Source organism: Dasypus novemcinctus, chromosome 2 (assembly GCF_030445035.2).
Source record: "Dasypus novemcinctus isolate mDasNov1 chromosome 2, mDasNov1.1.hap2, whole genome shotgun sequence".
Lineage (NCBI taxonomy): Eukaryota > Metazoa > Chordata > Mammalia > Cingulata > Dasypodidae > Dasypus > Dasypus novemcinctus.
Genome location: NC_080674.1, coordinates 66939479 through 66965415, shown reverse-complemented (window position 1 = coordinate 66965415; position 25937 = coordinate 66939479). Strand labels below are relative to the sequence as shown.

The 25937-nt window shown below is 35.7% G+C and overlaps 1 protein-coding gene across 8 annotated transcripts in view; it reads left to right on the top strand.

The window, feature by feature from the left end:
* Positions 1 to 25937, top strand: part of ADAMTS6 (ADAM metallopeptidase with thrombospondin type 1 motif 6) — a 313210-nt gene that overhangs the window by 21962 nt on the left and 265311 nt on the right. For all 8 annotated transcript variants that reach the window (XR_011645856.1, XM_071208283.1, XM_058309311.1 and 5 more), the window contains 3 exons: positions 4201 to 4415; positions 4913 to 4996; positions 5517 to 5662. Coding sequence is in view for 7 of the 8 variants with exons in the window: in XM_071208283.1 (XP_071064384.1) it covers positions 4201 to 4415; positions 4913 to 4996; positions 5517 to 5662 (445 nt within the window). In the remaining variant the exon portion in view is untranslated. The remainder of the gene's footprint in view (positions 1 to 4200; positions 4416 to 4912; positions 4997 to 5516; positions 5663 to 25937) is intronic.

The following is a 25937-nucleotide window of genomic DNA, read 5'->3' as shown; positions in this document are numbered from 1 at the left end:
ATCTAGGTCATAATTTCTCTTGGAAAAAATCTGTAGCATTCTGGTGAAGGCTTCCTGCAATCCTTTGTCTTCATTGGCTTACGTCTCTGCCTTTGTCACATGACAGTCACCATCATCTCTTTTTGTGTTTTTCTCTGACTTCAAGATTCTCTTTATAAGACCTCCAGAATCTGCATTCAGGCCCATTCTGACTCAAGTTGGCCACACCTAAATAGGATTTTAGAAGATCCTTTTCATAAATGAGTCCATACTTTAACTGATAACACATTTTCAAAAGGTCCTAATTACAAATGGACTCAAACCACAGGAACTTGGTTTAAGATTAAGAATATGGGAACCAGACTTGGCCCAGTGGATAGGGTGCAGCTACCACATGGGAGGTCTGCGGTTCAAACCCTGGGCCTCCTTGACCCGTGTGGAGCTGACCCACATGTAGCACTGATGCGTGCAAGGAGTGCCCTGCCATGCAGGGGCGTCCCCATGTAGGGAGCCCCACACGCAAGGAGTGCACCCCATAAGGAGAGCCACCCAGTGCGAAAGAAAGTTCAGCCTGCCCAGGAATGGCACCGCACACACAGAGAGCTGAAACACAAGATGACCACAAAAGAAACACAGATTCCCGTGCTGCTAATAACAACAGAAGTGGACAAAGAAGAACACGCAGCAAAATGGACACAGAGAGCAGACACCGGGAGTGGGGGCGGGCAGGGGAGAGAAATACATAAAAAATAAAATCTTAAAAAAGATTAAGAATGTGTCTTTTGTTGGAGTACATGATTTAATCTACCACAATAATGAAAATGAAAAATGGTTTGGTCTTTATATTGAGTAATGAAACTAAACATTATGGAAATAAGTTTATTTTATTTTATATTTAACAAAATTTAGGTTATAAGTACAAATATATATTCAATGAAATATATATTTCATTGGTGTAGTTCAAAGGTCAAGTGAGAGAAGTGAATTTATAGGCATATATTGCCAGTTAACCTGTTATTAGGAGCTCAAGTTTATATCAAGATATAAGATGTGAAAACCCTTTTGACAATGGGAATATCTATGTCTTATTCAGATAAGAATTTTCCCATCTTAGATTCAACACTATCACTGTTTTCTTTTTGTGAAATCTTTGTAGAAAATTTAGAAAATGTAGGGAAACAACAAAGAAAAAGAAAGGAAAATGAAAAGCACTATTATACCACTACTCAGAGATAACTAAATATTCTTCCAGTCTATTAATATAGGTATTGCTGTTACTCTGTACATGAATTGTATATGATGTTCATTTAGCATGTATATTCCAAGCTATTCTTGGTGCTGGTGATAAAGCAATTAATAAAGTAGAAAAAGTCCTTGCTTTCATGGAGTGTACATTCTAGTGAGAGGAGACAGACAGTTAACTAAATAAGTAAACAAACAAATACATGGCTAAATGTCAGGAAGTAATTAGTGCTATGAAAGAAAACTATAAGGCATGAAATAGTCTTGACTGGCTACATATATAAAAGAAATATTTTGGGATTGATCAAAAAATTAAAATCTTGTTTCAGATGGCAATATATGTGGTGTTGGGGAAAATTATTATATATGTTTATAGAGGAATGTTTTATTTACTATTCTATACTCTATCCAAAATTAAATTGAACAAAACATGTACCATTTGAAGAACAACGAACTTTTATTTTAAAATAAAACAAGTCAATCATGTATTCCATTTTAGACAAAAAAAGATGTTTGTTGTGGATTATTAAACTTAGCATCAAGCAATCAGTTGACAATTATAGAATGTAGGTATCCTTTTGAGATGAACTAATCGTGCCCATCTTAAATCTAGCTAATCATAATGGATTAATTTTAATTTTCTAAATGAAACTGCAGATATTCGTTCTCTTGCTTTCATTCATTTGATATGTATGTATATAAACACATACCTGTGTGTGTATGTATGTGTGTTTACCAACGTGGCTGCTTGCTTCCTCCAAGCCAGCAAAAGATAGACTTCGTAAGATGGGTGCTACAATATTTTGTAACTAATCATGTAATAATATACATGTAATCATGTATATCCCATCTTCTTTGTCATATTTTATTGGTTAGAAATAGGTCACAGGGAAACGGACTTTGGCCCAGTGGTTAGGGCGTCCGTCTACCACATGGGAGGTCCGTGGTTCAAGCCCCGGGCCTCCTTGACCCGTGTGGAGCTGGCCCATGTGCAGTGCTGATGCGCGCAAGGAGTGCTGTGCCACACAGGGGTGTCCCCCGCGTAGGGGAGCCCCACGCGCAAGGAGTGCACCCGTAAAGAGAGCCGCCCAGCGCGAAAGAAAGTGCAGCCTGCCGAGGAATGGCGCCGCCCACACTTCCCGTGCCGCTGACGACAACAGAAGCGGACAAAGAAACAAGACGCAGCAAAAAGACACAGAAAACAGACAACCGGGGGAGGGGAGGGGAATTAAATAAATATAAAAAATTAATCTTTAAAAAAAAAAAAAAAGAAACAGGTCACAGGTCCTGCTCACACTTGAAAGTGAGAGGATCACATGAGGGTGTGAACATCTGGGGGCAGGGGTCATGAGGGCCACAACTGGATGTAAAGACACTTTCTAATGGTCTGGGGTTTGTGCCATTGAAATAAGAAGTGTTATGTCTCGTCTTGTTGGTCTTTAGGAATAAAGACACATAGCATTTATATGAATTTTAAAAGTAGTTCTTCTCACGGTCATTTATATATCATATTTCTTAAAATTTATAACATCTACCCAACGTAATTTTTAAAAGGGAGAGGATAAAGAAGTTAGGAAAAAGAGAGAATAGTGACAATCTCTGTAAGGTATATCATATATATTAATTCAATTTTTCCCCACTAAACTTCTCAATAAGTGGATTTGAGGAAGATTTCCTACCCAGTATAAAAATATCAAAGTGAAATAGGCAGAGGGCTTCTACCTGCTCAAGTTCATTTAATAAGGATAAATATAAATGAGATAAGTGTCTGGAAATGTCCTAGTCCTAAATGTTTACTGTGCACCGAAGGACCAAATATCTAAAAAACATAGGAAAAACTACAATCCAAACTAAATTGTTGTTTAAAGCAAGTTGTGCTGGAATCATGATCTTTCTGTTCTCGTTCTAGTGCCACTTATCTCTAGGCTTTAGAAAAGTTAATCTTTGGGTACTGTGCCAGTATAAATGCTTGTAAATTGCAAAACTAAGTGAAAAAAAATTCACTGGCTTTTAGAATTGTAATTTTTAAAGCAGTACATCTGACTCTTAAGATAGTTTAATAAAAATAGCTCACTTTAAAATAAAGTCTCAAAAGCATTTTAGGATTATATTTTTTCAATGCCTATATTCTGTCTTAGGCTATTTTGGAAGTCAATACTTTAGTTGCATATCTCTTTAAAGAGGCTGCCCACTACCTCTTTAAATGATTTTTTTAAGTATGTATTATAAATTTTTAAAAATTATGATGTAACTACTCACTGAAATAATATGAAGTGATTATTTGAAAATTCTTTTTTTTTAAAGATTTATTTTTTATTTATTTCTCTCCCCTTCCCCAACCCCCCCCCCCCCAGTTGTCTATTCTCTGTGTCCATTTGCTGTGTGTTCTTCTGTGTCTACTTGCATTCTTGTCAGCAGCACCAGGAATCTGTGTCTCTTTTTGTTGCGTCATCTTGCTGCATTAGCTCTCAGTGTGTGTGGCGCCACTCCTGGGCAGGCTGTACTTTTTTTTGCGCGGGGCAGCTCTCCTTATGGGGTATGGGGCTCCCCTATGAGGGGGACATCCTTGCATGGCAGAGAACTCCTTGCGCTCATTAGCACTGCACATGGACCAGCTTACCATATGGGTCAGGAGGCCCTGGCTTTGAACCCTGGACCTCCCATGTAGTAGGTGGATACCCTATTAGTTGAGCCAAATCCGCTTTCCTGAAAATTCTTTTTTAATTAAGTAGTTTCTTAGATTTATTTTTTGTTTTCATGAGCAGTTGAACGTTATTATTGTTGTCATTTTTTTCTGAAACAAGATTTTGAAATTTTGAAGGAGTTTAATTTTCTCACTACTACACTACCTTATTCCCTTCCCTTACTTTGAAATATCTTAATGTTCCAGATTTTATAAGTACATCAACATGAAAGATCTATAAGTAAATAAGTTTAATTAGCACACCTATCTGAATTGGTTAATTGTTTTTATTGTAGACCTCATAAGAAGTGGCACACCTTGGTGGCTGAATACTACTACAGCTGCTTTTCCTTCTTCACTACCAATTAATGACACGTATATCCATCACAGACAGAAGAGATCAGTAAGCATTGAGCGATTTGTGGAGACATTGGTTGTGGCAGACAAAATGATGGTGGGCTACCATGGTCGCAAAGACATTGAACATTACATTCTGAGTGTAATGAATATTGTAAGTTTGATCCCTCTATGTAATATTGTATTTAATTGTTGTGGTTTTTTACAAATGTCATGGGTTTTTGTTATTATAAAATAAAATTTAAGAATTCACTTGTCTAAAATGAGGATTAATCTATTAGTATTTCAGATCTATTGAAAATAAAGTTAAAGGTGACCTTATTGTCCATTTTCAAATAATATAACTTTTGTAATGGGTCATGTTAAATCTTATTTAAGGGATTTTTTTAACTTAAAGTATTACCTTCTCTTCTTACTACTGTGTTGTAGTTCACTTCTAGGAGAAAATATTTCTTGAGGTACACTTGTACAACAACACTGTACCAAGGCATCTTAGTGTAGAGTTCTAGATAACATGGGGAGATATAATCCTTTTTATATGCACAGTGGTTAGACTCATGAAGTATTGTATTACCACTCCTTAAAAACCTATCAAGGTGTCACCCTGTGATTTTTGTCTGACTTTGTGTTTTCTTATTTTCTGGAGGTCAGGTTGCCAAACTTTACCGTGATTCCAGCCTAGGAAACGTTGTGAATATTATAGTGGCCCGCTTAATTGTTCTCACAGAAGATCAGGTAAAAATGAGTTTGTTTATAAATCTAAAACTCTTAACATACAAATTATAGAATTATATATTATAAAAGAATTTATTTTATTATTGCTCTTCCTAGGCAGTTTTAGTTGAGTTATGATTTTCAACTCTTAAGCATTTAATATATTAAGTAAGATTTAAATAGTTTACAAAAATATACCTCTTATGTCATGTTAAACTTTTATGTATGTATTTTAGCTACATGTTTCAGTATAAGGACGAGCATTTGCATAGCAAACTTTATAATAATGGTTACTGTTGTTTTTTTATGCTTGATAATCTCATATATAGTCACATTATCATTAAAGTTGGAACTGGCAAGAACATCTATTCAATAATACACTAAGTGAAGTCTAGGTCAGATTTTATACAGATAAAAATTGGCAAGATATTATTCCTAGAAACCACTGCTTCTAATTATAGTCCCATTTTTAGTCTTCAAATGTTTTAACTGACCTTAGTAATTTGTTTGGAACATTTCTGGTATGCATGTTGTATTGCAGCCAAACTTGGAGATAAACCACCATGCAGACAAGTCCCTCGATAGCTTCTGTAAATGGCAGAAATCCATTCTCTCTCACCAAAGTGATGGAAACACTATTCCAGAAAATGGGATTGCCCACCATGATAATGCAGTTCTTATTACTAGGTATGGCTTGTTGCATCTATTTACCTTTGATTGTTGTGCTTGTTCTATATTTAATTATATTTGTTGAGATAATGAGTATAGAAAAAAACCAAAATGGTAATTTATTATTCAACACTAAGAAAGAATGTATTACATCATTATTGTGTTTATCAAATAAAAAAGAAAAGATTAAGATTAACTTAAAAATTTAATAAATATCTTCCATTCTAATAAGGTCTATTTATAAGTAAGGTTTAATTGGGAGCCATATATGATTTGTTAATTGAGCAAAATTTCCACTGAAGGCAAGATTAACAAGTATAAGAAAACATGTTTTTAAAAAATAAGACATCACTTTTGGACATAAAATATATTACCTGTCATCACCCCCAAGTTGTATTAAAGCTGGTTAAAAGGGTGGAGGATATCAGTAGTTACACAATTTATTTATGTGAATGTTTGTTTAATTTTAAAAATCTCTTAATTAAGATATATAAATAAAAAGAAGCACATTTGTTATACTATTTGTTGAACAGCTTGTCTCTCAAGCAAAATTATGATTACTTAATGATAACTCATGTATGGCTTTCAAATTTTACAAAATTATATTCAGATTCATTTTTACCTTACTATCCAACAAGAACTCTGTGAATTAGATCTTATTTTTCCATGTTAGAAATGTGGACACTATTTCAAAATAGTTAAGTAACTAGCTTAAGATCACTCAACTAACATGTGGAAGAGCAGGACTCAAACTGAGGTGATCCTGTGCTTTTTAATGATACCCTGTATCTGTTTTAGTTTTTTAATTCTCTAATCTATATTTGGTTAGAAATATTATGCTTAGATAATTTTAAGATAAGTGTGTCTTTTGACCTCTTATAATTATTTAAATATACAAATAAAATAACAAACAATCAAAAAAGCAAAATTATTCTCTCTTGGCTAAATGCAATTGCTTTATTTATTTTGATTATTTCTTTTAATTTACAAGTCTGTATTTAACATATACCTTATCTGTGGTTGCCGCATTGACTGTGCATTAAAGTTCCCTGGAGGCAGTATAAATTGTATGGGATCAGAATCTTGAGACCAAGTAAGATAATATGAATTTGGCTTTCAGAAAAATCTCCCAGTTAAATTTAATTGCAGAGTTAAAGTTCCTGACCTTATATATTTTTTACAGGTAAACTTACTTTAATTTACTTCATCTACCTAGCATCATAAATCAGAACATTTTGTTTGTGACATGCTTGTTGAATTAAAAAAAAAACCCGTATGGTTCTATATTTATATGTATTGTCATATCAGTCTGATAAATTATGCAACTCCTCACAATCTTGTGGTTTGTAGTGATTCTCAAACATACTTAAAGAACTAAAAAAAATTACTAGTTACTGTATGACAGTAGAAACCCTTGTGTAAAAATATCTGTATATGATTAGTGTCAATGAAATTACTAGAGTAAAATATCTATTATGTATCGATAACAAAATGATCACAGATATTTATATTGGCTTCGAATTTATATTTGTAAAGCCCTACCTCTTCCCCACACTCAACATATGGTGGTCTACTGATACTTCACATTTTCATTATTCATTATTCATTTCAATATATTTTACATTATATTTATATAATATAAAATATAACTTTTACATTAAATGACAAGTTATAGCAAGGGTACACACATATAAGTACAAGTAGTGTAATACAGCCGGAGGTTTAGCCACCCTTTCTTTGCACTGGCTAAAACATTCAGCTGTCTGAATCACTGCTCTGAATTGGCCCAGGTACTCTTCTGATCTGCAAAATTCTTCTTTGCCACTGTGAACTACTTGAAGTGCCTGCCTACTGCTAACATTGATCTTTGATGGTTGGAATTTTTATTTTTAAACTTGTCTCCTATTGGTCAGACTAGAACTAGAAATGATCTCTGGATTTATGAGTGCAATAATTCAAAGAGTTCATATATTATTTTAGAATGGTTATGTAATGGGGGCTAGGAAAATGCCTTTTTTGGGACAGCATTGCATGTGTTTTGAATTATTGTTTAAGTCTCAAGGTAGTGTCTAGCTTATTTAAAATTCTACACTTGATCTTTCAGTTACTGAAGCTGCATCCTGTCTTTTCTAAATAAGATGTCCATCATCTCTAATAGCTAAAGTTATTTTTATTGGCTGCCAACACTTGACTTTCCCTTATAGATTTTTAATTTATGAAATTGACCATATGTTTAAATCACATTAGAACTTTTCTTTATTTATTTTATATACTTTTTAAAAAATAAGATACTTAGATTAAATAAATATTACATTAAAAAAATAGGGTATTCCCATAAGCCCTGCTCCCTACCCCTCCCACATTTTCCCATATTAACAACATCCTTCATTAGTTTGGTACATTGTTACAATTGCTGAATACATTTTGGAGAATTGCCACTAAACTGTAAGTGTGGATTATAGTTTACATTGTAGTTTATACTCTCACCCACACAGTTTTGTAAGTTATGACAAGCTATATAATGGCCTATATCTGTCATTGGATTGTCATTCAGGACAATTCCCAAGTCCTGAAAATGCCCCCATCTTACACTTATTTTTCCCACTTCCTTCCCTCAGAACCTTCAGTGGCCACTGCCTCCATATCAATGGTAAAATTCTTCCATGGCTAGAATCACAATAATCTAGAGTAGAATAAAAGTATCATTCATTCATTCCCCAAAACTGAGGATTCTGGGATGGTGATACCCACTCCACCTCTCATTGAGAGGGGTCTTAGATCCCAAGGGGCAGATGGATGGGACTATCTTGCTTGCAGTTGCAGACTCTCTGTTCCTTGGGATGGACATTGTCCATCATCATCTCCTTGTTAGTTGTCCTGACTAAGTCCAGGGAACTAAAGGTGGGTGTTGCGACTCTGTTAAGATTCAGGGCCTAGCTGGCACATGGACAGCCCAAAGATTTAAGTCTCTTGGACATATACCTATCAACTCTAGTACTAAATATAGGTTCAAATAGAAGGGGCAGAAGAGCCACGTGGGAAACCACAACTGAGTCCAAATCTGTCAAACTGGGGAACATAAATTTCAAATTAGGGCCCACTGGCAGGGAGTCTGACCTGCCTATTGTATCTTGATGTCTCCAGAGCCCTCAGGAGCCTCACTATTTGAGTCAATATTTCCTTTGGCAGTCAATGAGATCCTGCTGAGACATGCATAAATATAACCTCTGGAATGACCTCCTGACTCACTTTGATGACTCTTAGCCATGTAAACTCATTTGCTTTACCTTTTCCCCTTCCCTTTTTTGGTCAAGATCCTTTTCTAGTTGCCTTGCTAGTTGGTGATTAGTAGTAATCCCTTGGTGCCAGAGAGGCTCATACCTGGGAGTCATGCCTCACTCTAGAGGGGCATTTGTATGCAGAGTGTGGCTTAGAGAGAGGCCACATTTGAGCAACAAGGAGGCTCCCAGTAGGTAACTCTTAGGCACCCTCCAATACTAGGCTAAGTTTCAATTTCAAAAGTAAAGGTTCATAGGTACAGTCATCAAAATCAAGGGCCAGTCAATGGCTCATCCTCTGTATTTGGGGGATTCTTGCTGTCCCATTAGAGAATGTGGCAGAGCTCCCAGGATGGGCATTTAACATTGTTTTGGTTATTGTGTGAATCTCCACCATCTGTGACAATGCCCCACAAACACTTGAACATATTTATGCCTTATAATTATGTCCCAGGTGAACCTCCTCTCATGGACACTGCAACTTTTAGTAAAAATAATGACAAGAATTCCATAGTTGATTTAATGTTAATGTTGAAAATCTCTTCAAATAGCTCACTTATTAACATGTTGAAGGTTGTGACTCTACCAGAGGTAATATCATGATTTATGTTCGGTTGAAATGTTAGCACACTTGGGAGAATGTATTATATGCATACTGAGAATTCCAGAGGAAAAGTGATGGGTATATTTATCTCCATGAAGCCAAATTTTGTCCTACCAATTTAAATGTTTTAAGCAGAAAACCATTTGGAATTACAGTCACTTTGGTGATAATGTTACTTTAGAAAAAAGGAATAAAAAGTCAAAATGGTTATCTCCCCTAGCAAATGACAAATAAACTATGCTCTGTAAAGCTATTAGGCCAATTTGACTAGACAGAGAATTTGAGAAACAGAATTTAAAATTCAAAAATATTATTGTTTTGTCTGATTTTAATAATGTTGAATTACCAGCATGCAGCATCTTAAAAAATTATATATATAATTTGTATACATATGTGTTTATATATGTATAATGAACATTTGATATCCATCACTTAGATTTATCAAATCTTAACATTTTATCATATCAAAGAGCAGCTTCATACCACTTTCTAAAATGTTATAGTTACTTCTCTCTGGTACATTAACTGCCTGACATCTTTGTTCTGAATATCAATATATTTTAATATATGTATATAACTTTGATATTTAGATTTATATAATATTCATTTTTTGGAAATACGGGCAATATGAAAGAAGTAAACAGTAGTGAAATAATAAAATGATCTTTCATTTTTGTGATTTATTTTTGATCAAAATATCGGTATTAATAACTGGTATTAATTGCTTCCATAGACTAGATCTATTGGGATTATTTGATGATTATTAGTCTTCCTCTAAATCAGATTGATGTTTAGAACTTTAAATAAAATAGTGATATATATAGTGATATATAACTATTTAATTCAAAAAATGATTAATACTCTGCACTGTGTATGACATTCTGGAATCAGAATTTAAGACTGTGGAACAGGAGAGTAGTATACACTAAAAAGTTATGCTTGCAACAAAACTGCCAGATTATCTTTATTAAGCCTTATATTGATAAAATGCAAATTAACAGCTACTTAGTAATAAAAATATGGAATATGACAGAAGATTATTTAAAGTTACTTTTAGTTCTACATGAAGTCAGAAAATATGCATCACAAATATAAAATCAAACTAATTTCTGAATTTGTTTTGTGGCAAAATATTCATGAAATCCATTTAAAGTCTGAAATTCAGTAAGAATTTAGTGACAGTTTACTTGTATCAGGGTTTAGCAATTAGAATGAACATACAAATGCATACATTTCTTGGCTTTCTTTGCTATAAAGAACTGGAATCATGTTTCCCATCTTTAAGATATTAACATATAACAGTTTATATATATAGGATAGGAAATATAGCCTAAGTTCTTTTTTTTGTAAAAGTTTTATTGAGATTCATTTCATATACCATATAATTGCATGATTTTAAGGATAGTTGCACACGTTTGTGCAACTATCACCACAATCAATTTTGTAATATTTTTATTACTTCCAAAGGAAACCCAGTACTCTTTAGCAGCCGTCTCCCATTCCCCTCATCCAGTCCTATCTCCAGTCCTAGGCAATCACAAATCTACTTTGTGTCTCCAGACTGGCTTATTCTGGAAATTTCATATAAATGCAATTTTGCAATACATAGTCTTTTGTGACTGGCTTCTTTCTCTTAGCATAATGTTTTCGAGGTCCATCCATGTTGTAGCACGTATCAGGACCATTCCTTTTTATTAGCCTTGAACCTTGAAAATTCAACGCACAGCACTTTTAAGAATGCTTCTGTTAATTAAATATGCTACTCTGCAATAATTATACTTCCTTTCAACACTTCGTTAATGAAAATCTTGTGATATATAAATATGTCTCAAAATACAGAAGCAAAAATTGCACACCAAATCAAATAATTTAAAGTCTTTAATTAAAATGGGCATATTTATCCTCTTAAAGGGTCATGGCTGTTTGTATTGATGCTGCTGATTATAAAGGGATTAAAATTTCCAAAATCAACTAACATTTTCAAGTGGGAATTTAAAAATAGCTATTAAAAAGGTTTCTTTCTAAAACATTACCTGCAATGTATGGATTTAAACAAGTTTTATTATTTTTAAAAGAATGTATCTATCAGGATTACATATTGGCTTCATGATTGTATATTAGAACAGAGAGAGAAAACAAATTAAATGTGGTACATTAATTTTTTGGGGTATTCATTTATAGACTTTAAAAAATCCTTAAGTAAATGTAATTATTTTATAAGCTATCCTTGAACTATTAAGAATGTGCTAGGTTTATAGGTAAGGAAGTTTGAATTCAGATTGTGGATGAATTGATTTTGGTATTTGGGGATTTTGAAGCATCTATTATTCTCCTTTCACTCTGGTCTCACCATTCTTACCCATCCCACCCATACGCATCCTCTTCCTTCTTCAGTTTCTTTTCCTTTACTTGTCATTTCTTACTCAACAGTATTCATCTAGATTCAGTTTCCATTCCATTCTAGAACTGTGACTAACTGGGGTGACCATATAGTTTTTTGTGCAAATTGGGACACTTTTAAGAGTGAAGGAGGGTGCCATTGAAAATTATGCTTACATAATAGGCCTAATTAAAACCAAGCAAACCAGAATTATGGTCATCCCAGGAATTGCCTACATTTGATTGTTGAACTTCAACTAAAATGTGAATATGAAGCTACTGAGGTTCACTAAATACATGCAATGTAGTGAAATACCTTTGTACACCCCTTGGAGAAAACTGTGTCATATTTGAAATAAACCTCATTAAATAGTTAAATTGAGGGAGGATGTGTTCTAACAAACACTTTGCTTTAAGTATAATTTCAATATTTATATTGATTTTATGGATATATTGATATTTGTGTGTAAGCAAGTGCCTATTATATGCTAGACAATTAAGTGCTTTATATATGCTTACTCCTTTAAACTTCACGATAACTGCATGAAATGGATATTGTTATTATCCCTATTTAATAGATGAGAAAATGGAGACACAGAGTAGTGAAATGATTGGCATGGTCACATGGTATTTAGTAGACCTGGGACTTAAGGCTCCAGAATTCGTTTAGAGTAATTATAAGGATGTTCAACAACAACAACAAAAAGAGGGAGATAATTTAATAATAATCGTGCTTATAGTAGGCAGACTTCTAAGATAGCCCCAGTGATCTCCCCTCCTGGTATTCATTACCTTATATAACTGCCTCCTACCCCCACCTCTTTGAGCATAGACTGGAGCTAGGGAATTGACATCTTAATAATAGTGTTACTTTGTAATCATGAATATGGTATATTTCTCTATTAATTTAGGTCTTATTTATCTCAGACCTGTATTGTAGTTTTCAGTGTTTTCACATTTTTTGACCAGATTTATCCCCGAATACTTAATAGTTTATGTTATTTTAAATATTATTTTTAAAATTTCATTTTCAATTGCTTTTCAGTGGCATATAAATACACAATTTTTTTGGTATCTTTTAAAAAAAAAAGATATTTACTTATTATTTATTTATTTATTTATTTATTTCTCCCCCCTCCCTCCATTGTCTGCTCTCTGAGTCTCCTTGTATTTTCATTAGGCAGCTCCGGGAACCAATCCTGCAACCCTCTGGAGTGGGAGAGAGGCGATCATTCTCTTGTGCCACCTCAGCTCCCTGGTCTGCTGTGTCTCTTATTCTCTCTCCTCTGTGTCTCTTTTTGTTGCGTTATCTTGCTGCGCCAGCTTTCCACATGGGCCAGCACTCCTGCGTGGGGCAGCACTCCTGTGAGGGGCAGTACTCTTCACAGGCCAGCACTTTGCATGGGCTAGCTTGCCACATGGGCCAGCTTGCCTTCACCAGGAGGCCCTGGGTATCAAACCCTTTACCTCCTATATGGTCGACAGGATCCCAATTGCTTGAGCCACACCTACTTCCCTGATTTTTGTATCTTGATCTTGTGTCCTACAACTTTGCCAAGTTCATTTATTAGTTTTAGTAGCTTATTTGCAGATCCCATTGGATTTTTCGCATAGATTATATTGTCTGAGAATAAAGACAGTTTTACTTCTTCCTTTTAATCATGCATGGCTTTTTTTTCTTTTTCTTGTCTAGAACCTCCAGTACAATGTTGAATAGAAGTGGTGAGAGCAGATGTTCTTGTCTTTTTCCTGATTTTAAAGGGAAGATATTCATTCTTTCAACATTAAGTATTAAATTAGCTGTAGGTTTTTATAGATGCCCTTTATCAGGATGAGGAAGTTCCTTTCTATTCCTAGTTCGCCTAATGTTTTAAAAAAAATCAGGAATAGATGTTGGATTTTTTTAAAAATTTATTTTTAAATAATTTCAAACTTACAGGACAGTTGTAAAATTAATACAAAACCCATACAGATAATTTCAACATACACCCCCTCCCATCCAGATACCCAGATCCACTGCTCTATTTCCTAAACATTTGGAAGTAGATTGTATTTTTCATGCACTGTGAACCTTTTTCATATGTCCCAATAAGGTCTCTTTTCACCTCCATTATTAGATATATCTGTAATTGCATATTGCATCTAATTGCCATTGCCTCTTTAGTTGCTCTGTTTTTATAAATTAAGGAAACATATTAAACATTAGCTTTCCCATTTCAGCCTTTTCCAAGCATACCATTCAGTGGATTAATCACATTCACAGTGTTGTGTTGCCTTCACCACAATCCATTACCAGAACTTTCTCAACATCTCAAACAAAACCCCTATACCCATTATGTATTAATGATGTATTATGATAATTCGGTACTTTACCTTCTGAGGAACTGCCAAAATGTTTTCCACAGTGGCTGCACCATTTCACTTTCCTACCAACAATGAACAAGTGTTCCTATTTCTCTACCTCCTTGTTATCACTTGTTATTTGCTACTTAATCAAAAATAACCATTCTAGTGGGTGTGAAGTGGTATCTCATTGTAGTTTTTATTTTCATTTCCCTGATTGCTAATGATGTTGAACATCTTTTCACGTGCTTATTGGTCATTTGTATATCTTTTTTGGAGAAATGTCTATTCAAGTACTTCACCCATTTTTTAAATTGCATTGTCTATCATTTTGTTATTGAGTTGTAGAAGCTCTTTATATATTCTGGATATTAAACCCATATCAGATATATAGTTTCCAAATATTTTCTTCCTTTCTGTAGGCTGTTTTTTCTGTTACTTCACATCTTTTTGATGCACAAAAGTTCTAAAATTTAATAGTCCAATTTATCTGTGTTTTTTTGGTTGTCTTTGTTTTTGTGTAAAGTTTAAGAATCAAATGCCTAATACAAGGTGCTGAAGATACATCTCTATGTTTTCTTCTAAGTTTTATAGTTTCAGATTTTATATTTAGGTCACCAGATCTATTTTGTGTTGATTTTTGTGTGTAGTATGAGATAGGAGTCAACTTTCATTCTTTTGTATGTGGATGCCCAGTTTTCTAGCATCATTTGTTGAGGAGACTATTCTTTTTACATTGGGTGGTCTTGAACCCCTTTTAAAAAATTTTAAAAAATTGTGGATGTGTGGATTTATTTCTGTACTCAATTCTATTGCATTCATCTATGTATCTGCCCTTGTGCCAATGCCATTCTATTTTGATTACTGTAGTCTTGTACTAGGTTTTGAAACTAGGGAGTACAACTCCTCCAACTTTGTTTTTCTTCTTCAGAATGTTTTTGGCTATTTGGGGTCCATTGCCCTTCCCTATGAATTTGATGATTAGCTTTTCCATTTCTGCAAAGCCAGTTTGAATTAAAAAAAATACGTTTTTTTAAACTTTATTTTTAAGAACATTTTAGATTACAAAAACATTACATAGAAAATATAAGTGATTCCCATATATCTCTCCCCCTCTCCCCCTCTCCCATTTCCCCTATAATAGTAGTTAATTAGTACATTTGTTACAATTGATGAATACATATTGAAGCATTGCTACTAATAACCATGGTCTATAGTTTGCATTATGGTTTACACTTTGGAGGCTTTGGAATTTTGGTTTGATTGCGTTAAATCTGTAAATCACTCCCCTCCGGGCTGCACCAGCCATATACTGAAGCCTTCACTGCTGCTGGGTGCCTCCTTATTCTTTTGATATCTATGGTAACACTCTTCTCTTCTTGATACTGATAATTTTTGTCTTCTTTCCTTTTTTCTGATCACTCTGGCTAGAGGTGTTTTTTTGTTTGTTACTTTGTTTTTCTTTTTTCATAAGGTACTGGGGCTTGAACCCAGGACCTTGTACATGAGAAGCAGACACTCAACCAATTGTATATGCAGGATAGGGTGCATGTGGGGCATGCCTATATGGAATATGAAATGTTCATCTTCTCATTATCTCAGTTGGTAGAGACCCATACAATAAATAAGAAAATATTAAACTCCTATCTTGGGGAGTCCTGCCATGTTCTCAATTTGAGGGGCAAGAATCTCTGGAGAAAGTTGGCAGTACCTAATAAAAGAAAACAGACCAATATGTCAAGCCCTCAATATTATTGCATGTAACTGTGAACTTTATTCTTCAAAAATTGAAACTTAGTGGTTACCATAGGTTCTGAGGGGGAGAGGGGAGGGAAGAATAGAATAGATGGAACATAGGGCATTTTTAGGGCATTGGAATTGTTCTGCATGATCTTACAATAATGGATACAGGCCATTTTGAATTTTGTCAAAACCTATAAAGTGTACAGGCAAAATGTAAACCATAATGTAAACCACTCACCGTGGGTAGTAGCGTGCTTCAATGAATTGTACATTAATTGTAGCAAATGTACCATACAGATGTAAATGTTGTTAATGGGGGAGAGTGGGAGGGGTTTTGGTATATGGGAATCCCCTCTATTTTCTTTTTCTTTTTTTTAATTATTAATTTTATTTATTTATTTTTAAAGATTTATTTATTTATTTAATTCCCCCCCCCCCCACCCCGGTTGTCTGTTCTCTGTGTCTATTTGCTGCGTCTTGTTTCTTTGTCCGCTTCTGTTGTCATCAGCGGCACGGGAAGTGTGGGTGGCGCCATTCCTGGGCAGGCTGCACTTTCTTTCGCGCTGGGCGGCTCTCCTTACAGGGTGCACTCCTTGCGCGTGGGGCTCCCCTACGCGGGGGACACCCCTGCGTGGCGCAGCACTCCTTGCGCGCATCAGCACTGCGCATGGGCAAGCTTCACATGGGTCAAGGAGGCCCGGGGTTTGAACTGCGGACCTCCCATGTGGTAGACGGACGCCCTAACCACTGGGCCAAGTCCGTTTCCCATCCCTCTATTTTCTATATGACATTTCTGTAAACTAAAGTTTCTTTGAAGATAAAGAAGACAGGGAATATACAGAAGAAATTATCAATGTACATAAAAGATAACAGCTTTTACAGTGATGAAAGACAATTTCCTTTTGATTATGACTTTTTTACCCAACAGCTATTTTGAATGGTGTTATTTAGTTCCAATTTTAATGTATTTCCTTTTATTGATTTCTAATTCCACCACGGTCAGATAATATACCTTGTGTGACTTCAATACTTTTCAATTTATTGAGACTTGTTTTATGGCCTAGACTATCATCTTTCTTGATAAATGTTCCATGTGAACTTGAGAAGGATGTGTATTCTACAATTGTTAAATGGTGTATTCCATAAATATTAGGTTGAATTGATTATATTATTTAAATCTCTATATTCTCACTGATTTGAACAATTTAATGATGACATGCTTTGGAGTAATTTTCTTCATGCTCAGAGTTTGCTGAGTTTCTTAGATCTGGTTTTACCAAATTTTGAGACTTTTTGGACTTTATGTCTCAAATATATTTTTGATTTTGCTTCTTCCCTTTTCTTCGGTGACTCCAATTGTACGTATATGAAATTGCTTGAACTCACTGATATTCTATTTATTTTAAATTTTCTTTTCTCTGTGTGTTTCATTTAGGATAGCTTCTATTGCTGTGTCTTCATGTGCACTCGTTTCTTTTTTTTCCCTGCAAGTTCTATTCTGTCAATAGTCCCATCTAATTTTTTTCATCTTGTAGTTAAATTTGGGTCTTTAAAAAATATGTTCTAGTCTCTACTTAACCTTTGGAAAACATAAAACTTTTAAAGATCTTGTATTTTATTTTTTATAGTGGTGAAAATTTTCAATAGATTAGTTTATTTTCTTAGTATTGTGTTGCACCTTCTTGCTTCTGTTCATGGCTGGTAATCTTTGATTGTGTGCCAGATACTGTATTATTTTACCTTATTGAGTGCTGGATGTTTTGGTATTTCTATAAAAATATATATATATGTTTTAGGAGGTCCCAGGGATTAAACCCAGGACCTCATACACGGGAAGCAGGCACTCCACCACTGAGCTAAATCCACTCCCGATTGAAAGTTGTTTTTTTCATTTGTTTGTTTTTAGGAGGAACTAGGGATCAAACCCAGGACCTCATCCATGGCAAGCAGGCGCTTAACCACTTGAGCTACATCCACTCCCCTGCATTTTACTTTTAAGATTTCTATGCGGAACAAGAGCCATGTCCAATCTATTGCTAATTATTCTCCACCATTGAGACAAGACCCCCTGTATACTATACCCAGAATATATAGGAAGGTTTTTTTTTTTTTAAGATTTATTTTCTTTATCTGTCTCTCTGTCCCCACCTCCTCTCCCCTGCTATTTTGCGCAGACTGTCTGCTCTCTGTGTTTTCTTCTGTGTCTGCTTATCTTCTCTTTAGGCAGCACCAGAAACTGCTCCTAGGACTTTCCAGAGTGGGAGAGAGGTACGCAATCTCTTGCACTACCTCAGGTCCTTGGTCTGTTGTCTCTCTTATTTTCTCTCCTCTGTTTCTCTTTTTGTTGCATCATCTTGCTGTGCCAGCTCTCCTGCATGGACCAGCACCCAACACTCCTGCACAGGCCAGGACTCCTGTACAGGCCTGCACTCCTGCATGGGCCAACACTCAGCATTAGCCAGCTCTCCACTCAGGCCACCTTGCCACGCAGGCCAGCTTGCCTTTTAGCAGGAGGCCCTGGAAATCAAACCCTGGACCTCCTATATGGTAGACAGGAGCCCAATCATTTGAACCACATCTGTTTCCCATGGGAGGGTATTATACCTTGAATTTTGAGGTTTTCGTTTGGACTGGCTTCAATCTCCTGTCATGAAGGATAGCCAAGGCAGTGTATAGGGTTTTCCCTGTCTTTCTGGGCCTCTGTCTTGTTCTAGGCTTTTGCTCGTTGGTTGTTTTGGAGTTCCCCTTTTTATAGGAGTTTGGTTGTCCTCTCTATTTCCTTTCTGGTTATATGAAGATGGCAGGCATTTGTCCAAGACTGTCTCCCTCTATACCTTTTTACACACCTTTCATTTTCTCATGCTGCTTTTGCCTGGAGGGCAAATTTTGGGAGGAGGGGAACTCCAGAGAGGATTTTCCCAAGTCAGTCTTTCCCAACCAGAGACTCAAATAGGGGACTCAAGGTCAGGCTCCTTTGTGCCCTTGGGAGGGGATCGAAAGGGTACCAGAAGCTTCTCTGATTGCTCCACAAAGCTGAGCTTTACTATCTTGCTCAGAAGATACAGCCCTTCAGCTAACTTTCCCCTGCAGCACTGAGGAAATGCTGCATCTTTCAATTTCCATCCCCTCCACTGCTGTCTATGAAGGGTTGAAACAATCACTTCCCTCCCTTGTCTGGGGCAGTGTTGAAATAATCGCAGCCCTTGGAGCTGGGACCCATAGATGTGAATTTGCTCTTCAAAAGTTGTGATCAGTGATTGGCCATGCCCACCTCTGTTCTTGGGGAAGAGGATTTTCATGTCCTTTTTTTTGTCTTCAGAAGCTAACCAGGGACTGAACTCCATGAGTACAGTTCCTGCCTGTTTAAAAGAAAAAGAATCAAAGAAGATTCTGGGAAAGATGGGGGAGTAGAGAGATCCAAGGCTCAGTCCTTCTACCAAAACAAATATTAAACAGGCAGGAAATATATTAATAAAACATACAGTCCATTCAAAATGTACCATCAGTGTATTTGGTATAATCACATAGTTGTGCATTCTTCACTCATTATTAGAGCATTTTCATTATTCCAATAATAATAATAGTAATAAAAACAAGAAACATTAACAGAAAAACTCTACCCCTTAATAATCACATTTCAATCTCTCTGTGCTTTCCCTGCTGTAAATAGCTGCTATTCTATTTTCATCTCTCTACTTTATTTGTATTTATATTTTGTATGGATGAAGTCAAACAATATGCAGTACTTGTTGTCTAGTTTCTTTCATTTAGTATGCTTTCTTTTTTTCCCTTAATGGAAGATTATTAATATATTACTATACACTATTGTCCATCATTTGCTTTGGTTGTATTTTTGCCTGATGTTAACATCTTGTAACATTAACCTACATTTGTTCAGTTTCAAAGAAAAACAGTCTTATATATGCAATATTACCCATTTTCATATTTTCACATGGGGTTTCACTATGCTATACAGTCTCATGTTACAGTTTTTAGCTTCCTTTCTAGTAATATACATGACCTTAGACTTTCAACTACCATCATACCCATATATTAGTACTGCTAGCTATAAACACTGTGATGTGCTTTAACCATTTCTATTCATTTCCAAAGAGTAATGAACAACTTTTTATCAATTCTGCACAGCTTTCCATTCTCTAACTTCCTATTTTCTGGTGATCTGTATTCTAGTTATTAACTTCATGAGTTTACAGAATATTAGTTTATAAAGCACATTGAAACAGTATTTGTCCTTTTGTGCCTGGTGTGCTTCACTCAACATAATGTCCTCTAGGTTCATCCATGTTGTCATAAGATTCATGGCTTCATTTCTTCTTACAACTGCATAATATTCTGTAATATGTATACACCAGATTTGTTTATCCATTCATTGGTTGAGGGACACCTGGGTTGTTTCTCTCTTTTGGCAGTTGTGAATAATACTGCAGGAACATCAGTGTGCAGATGTCCATGTCACTGCTATCAGTTTTTCTGGGTACATACCTAGTAGTGGTATTGCCAGGTTACATGGCAAATCTATATTCAGCATCCATGAGAACTGCCAAACATTATCTCCTGAGAGCTTCCATGTTGCTCAAATGTGGCCAGTCTCGAGGCCAAACTCAGCATGTAGATGCATTGCCTTCCTCCCAAGAACTACCAAACAGTCCTCCCCAGTGGTTGTACCATTCTAGATCCCATCAATGGTGAAAAAGTGTCTCATCCTCTTCAAAACTTATAGTTTCCATTTTTTTAATAGTGACCATTCTAATAGGTATGAAATAGTATCTCATTCAAAACTTGTAGTTTCCATTTTTTAAATAGTGACCATTCTATTAGGTATGAAATAATATCTCATTGTAGCTTTGATTTGCATTTCCCTAATTGCTAGTGACAAACATTTTTTCATGCATTTTTTTTCTCCATTTGCATTTCTTCTTTGGACAAATGTCCAAAGAATGCCCTTTTTTTTTTTTAAGGTTTTCATATATATATATATATATATATTTTTTTTTTCTCCCCTTCCTCCCCCCCCACCCCCCAGTTGTCTGCTTTCTGTGTCCACTCGCTGTGTGTTCTTCTGTGACCACTTCTATCCCTATCAGTGGCACCGGGAATCTGTGTTTCTTTTTGTTGCATCATCTTGTTGTGTCAGCTCTCTGTGTGTGTGGCGCCATTCTTGGGCAGGCTACACTTTCTTTTGCGCTCCTTACGGGGCACACTGCTTGCACGTGGGGCTCCCCTTTGTGGGGGATACCCCTGCATGGCACGGCACTCCTTGCGCACATCAGCACTGTGCGTGGGCCAGCTCCACACGGGTCAAGGAGGCCCGGGGTTTGAACCGCGGACCTCCCATGTGGTAGGCAGATGCCCTATCCATTGGGCCAAGTCCGCTTCCCATTTTTGCCCATTTTTTAATTGGGTTGTCTGTCTTTTTATCATTGAGTTGTAGCATCTCTTTTATATATCTTGGATATTAAACACTTACTGGATATGCAATTTCCAGATATTTTCTCCCATTGTGTCTGCTGCCTTTCCCCCCTTTTACAAAGTCCTTTGAGGTAAAAAAAATGTTTAATTTTGTACATTTAAGAACCATATATATTTTCCTAATTGTTATATGTAGTGTTATATAGTGTCCATTGAATTAAGTTTGTCAATTGTTTTGTTCATATATTTCCTATATTTTCTGATGTGTGATATCAGTGATTAAAAGTCATATATGGATCTCCAGGAAGATGGTGGACTAGAAAGACATAGCACTATCTTCTCTCCCAGAAAAATAGCTATAGGACAGTCAGAAACAGCCTGAAAAAGAGGGATTTAGGACACCATGCGAAGGCTGTACACCATCCAGAAGAGAATGGGACAAAGGAAAAGAATTGCGACAGCACCTTTGACTTAAAAGTGGCAGCTGTTACTGCCAGCACCTTCCCCCACTCTATGAACACTTGAATTTTCAGGCCTCAGGGCCAGTGGCTACAGACAAAGGGGCCCCAGGGATTTACCTCTCCAAGAAAGGGGAGAGAAAGGGGAACTACCTAACGCTGACTCAGCTTTTGACCCACAAATTTGGTCTGCGGTGTCTTAGGAGTCTTCTCGGCCTGATGGGACCATGCCAGTTTTGGCTTGGGAGCCAGCTCAGGATTAAATATATTTGACCGTCTCATTCTCCCCATTTATTGACTGGGAATGGTTGTTGACGACACAGAAGGCACTGGAATCATTTCAGGAAAAGGGAGGGGGCTGCTAGCTTGAAAACTGCCTCTGAGAAAGTTTGAATTATGACATTGTTAACCTCCAGGCAGGAACCTCTGTCACATTGATTCAGTCCAGTGTGTTTGTTTGCAGCAAACACACTCTGACCAGGCACTGAATTGAGAGAGAGATGTCAAAGAGCATCACTTGCTGATGGTATAAGGAGGTACAGTGAGGACTTTAAAAGTAAATAAGAAGAAAGGCTTTCTCTGACCTTTACCATGTTCCTCCACAAGACCCTTGGAAGCAGGTCTGCAACTCATTACTGGTTCTAATGTCCAAGTTTGAGCAACTAACATGATGATCCTGAAGACCCAGAACAGGTTGAACCAAGAATCAACGAACACCAGTAACACATAGCCTCCTGCCTCTAAATCCCTATGAAAGAGAGAAATTGATCATCTGAGTAAACTCACCATCCTAATCAGATGCCTAGATATCAGCAACCAATTACAAGCCATACTAAAAGAAATGGAAGATATAGCCCAAGAAAATGAATATATCAAAGCCCTAGAAGAAACACAGGATTTGAGACCACTAATTAACAAGATGCACACAAGTTTTCAAAATCAAATTAATGAGTTGAAAGACAATATGGCTAAAAAGATAAATGACATCAAGAAAAAAATGAATGAGCACAAAGAAGAATTTGAAAACCTGAATAGAAAAGTAACAGAGCTCATGGGAATGAAAGACACAAGAGGTAAGATAAAAAACATATTAGAGGCATACACCATAGACTCAAAATGGTAGAAGAAAGAATAAGTGATACCAAAGACAGAACAGATACAATTAAAGAGAGAAAAGAATGGAAAAAATGAGCATGACCACAGAGTTGAATGATAAAATGAAACGCAACAATGTATCAGTCATGGCAGTTCCAGAAGGAGAAGACAAGGGTAAAGGGGCAGAAAGAGTATTAGAGGAAATAATAGCTGAAAATTTCCCAACTCTACTGAAAGAAATGAACATACATGTCCAATAAGCACAGTGTACTCCAATCAGAATTAACCCAAATAGATCTACTCCAAGACACATACTACTCAGAATGTGAAATGTCAAAGATAAAGAGAAAATTCTGGAACAGCAAGATCTTAGACCATCACATACAAGGGACACCCAGTAAGACTAGTGTGGATTTCTCATCAGAAACCATAAAGGTGAGAAAACAGTGGTGTGATATAAGTAGGATACTGAGAGAGAAAATTTGCCAGCTGAGAATTCTTTACCCAGCAAAATTGTCCATTCAGTATGAAGATGACTTTAAAATATTCACAGAAGAAACTTAAGAGAGTTCATAAAAAAGAATCCACCTCTGTAGGAAATATTAAAGGAACCTTAGAACCTGAAAGAAAAAGACGGGAGAGATAGGCTTGGAGGACAGTATAGAGGATAGAACTGCAGAAATGATAACAAAAACAGTAAAAAGACAGATAAAAATAAATAATTACACCTGAAAACCAAGAATAAAAGTCATGGAAATAAACAATGCATTTATAGTAATATCATTGAATGTGAATGGATTAAACTCCCCAGTCAAAAGATATACGCTGACATAATGGATGAAAAAAACATGAGCCATCCATATGCTGCCTTTAAGAGACTCACCTTAGATCCAGGGATACATCCAGCTAAAAGTGAATGGTTTGAAAAAGATACGCCACACAAACAGTAACTGAAAAAGAGCAGGGGTAGCAATATTAATATTGGATAAAACAGACTCTATGTGCAAAAATCTTTTACATGATACAGAAGGTCAGTATATATTACTAAAAGGGACAATCCATCAGGAAGAAATAACAGTCATAAATATCTCTGCACCTAACCAATGTGCCCCAAGATACATGCAATAAACTGTCAGAACTGAAGGGAGAAATAGACTTATCTCTACAATAATAGTTTTATCATTAGATAAAACAACTAGACAGAAGATCAACAAGGAAATAGAGAATGACCAATATGATAACTGAATTAGACCTAACAGACATACAGAATGTTGCACCCAAACTCAGCAGGTTATACATTCTTCTTAAGTGCCTATGGATCTTTCTCTAGGATAGACCACATGTTAGCTCATAATGCAGCCCTCAATAAATATAAAAAGATGAAATTATACAGAGCAACTTCGCAGATGATAATTGAATCAAACTGGAAATCAATAATAGACAAGAAAGAGGTAAATTTGCAAATGCATAGAACTGCTAAATAATCAATGGGTCAAAGAAGAAACTGTGAGAAAAATTAAATATATTGAGATGAATGAAAACAAAACACAACTTACTAAAAGTTATGGGATACAATGAAAGTAGTGCTAAGAGGGAAATTTATAGTCCTACATGCCTATATTAAAAAAGAAATGTAAGCAAAAATCAAAGATCTAACTGAACAGCTGGAGAAACTAGAAAAAGAACAGCAAACCATTCCCAAAGCAAGCACAAGAAAAGAAATAATACAGAGTAGAGCAGAAATAAATGAAATTGAGAACAAAAATCAGAGAAAATCAACAAAATCAAAAGCTGGTTGTTTGGGAAGATCAATAAAATCAACAAATCCCTAGTTAGATTAACAAAGAAAAAAAGAGATAAAGGCAAATAAATGCAATCAGAAATAAAAGGGGGAAATTACCACTACCACACAGAATTAAAAAGGATCATAGGAGGATATTATGAAAAACTGTATACCAACAAATGAGACAACTTACATGAAATGGAGAAATTCCTAGTAATGCACAAACAACTTACACTGATGCTACAAGAAATACAAGAACTTAAGAAACCCTTCACATTTAAAGAGATTAAATCAGTCATCAAAAATTTCCCAATGAAGAAAGCCTAGGTCTGGGTGGCTTCACAGGTGAATTTTGTGAAGCATTTTGTGAAGAATTAGCACCAATCCTATTTAAACTCTTCCAAAATATTGAAGAGAAGGAAAAATTATGACACCAACATCACCTTAATACCAAAGCCAGATAAAGACACTATGAGAAAACTACTAACCAATCCCTCTAATGAACATAGATGCAAAAATTCTCAAGAAAATACAACATGAATGCAACAGCATATCAAAAGACTTACACATTAGGACCAAGTGTGATTAATTCCTGACATGCAAGGCTGACTCAACATAAGAAAATCAGTTAATATATTACACCACATTAACAAACTGAGGGGGAAAAAAACACATGATCATCTCGATTGATACAGAAAGGGAATTCACCACAATCCAGCATCCTTTCTTCATAAAAAGATAGGAATAGAAGGAAAAATTCCTCAATACGACAAAAGGGATATATGAAAAACCCACAGGCAACATTGGATTCAATGTGGAAAAGTTGCAAGCTTTCCCTCTAAAAGTGGAAACAAGACAATGATGCCTACCATCACCATTGTTATTCAATATTTTGCTTGAGGTTCTAGCTACAGTAATTAGACAAGGGGGGAAAAAAGGCATCCAAATAGGAAAAGAGAATGTAAAACTCATTAGTTGTCAATGACATAATCATATATTTAGAAAATTCTAAAATGTCTACCACAAAGGTACTTGAACTAATAAATGAGTTCATCAAAGTCGCAGGATTCAAGATCAACATGCAAAAATCAGTAATGTTTCTGTACACTAGTTTTGAACAATCTGGGAAGGAAATCCGGGGAAAATTCCATTTACAATAGCAACAAAAAGATTCAAATAC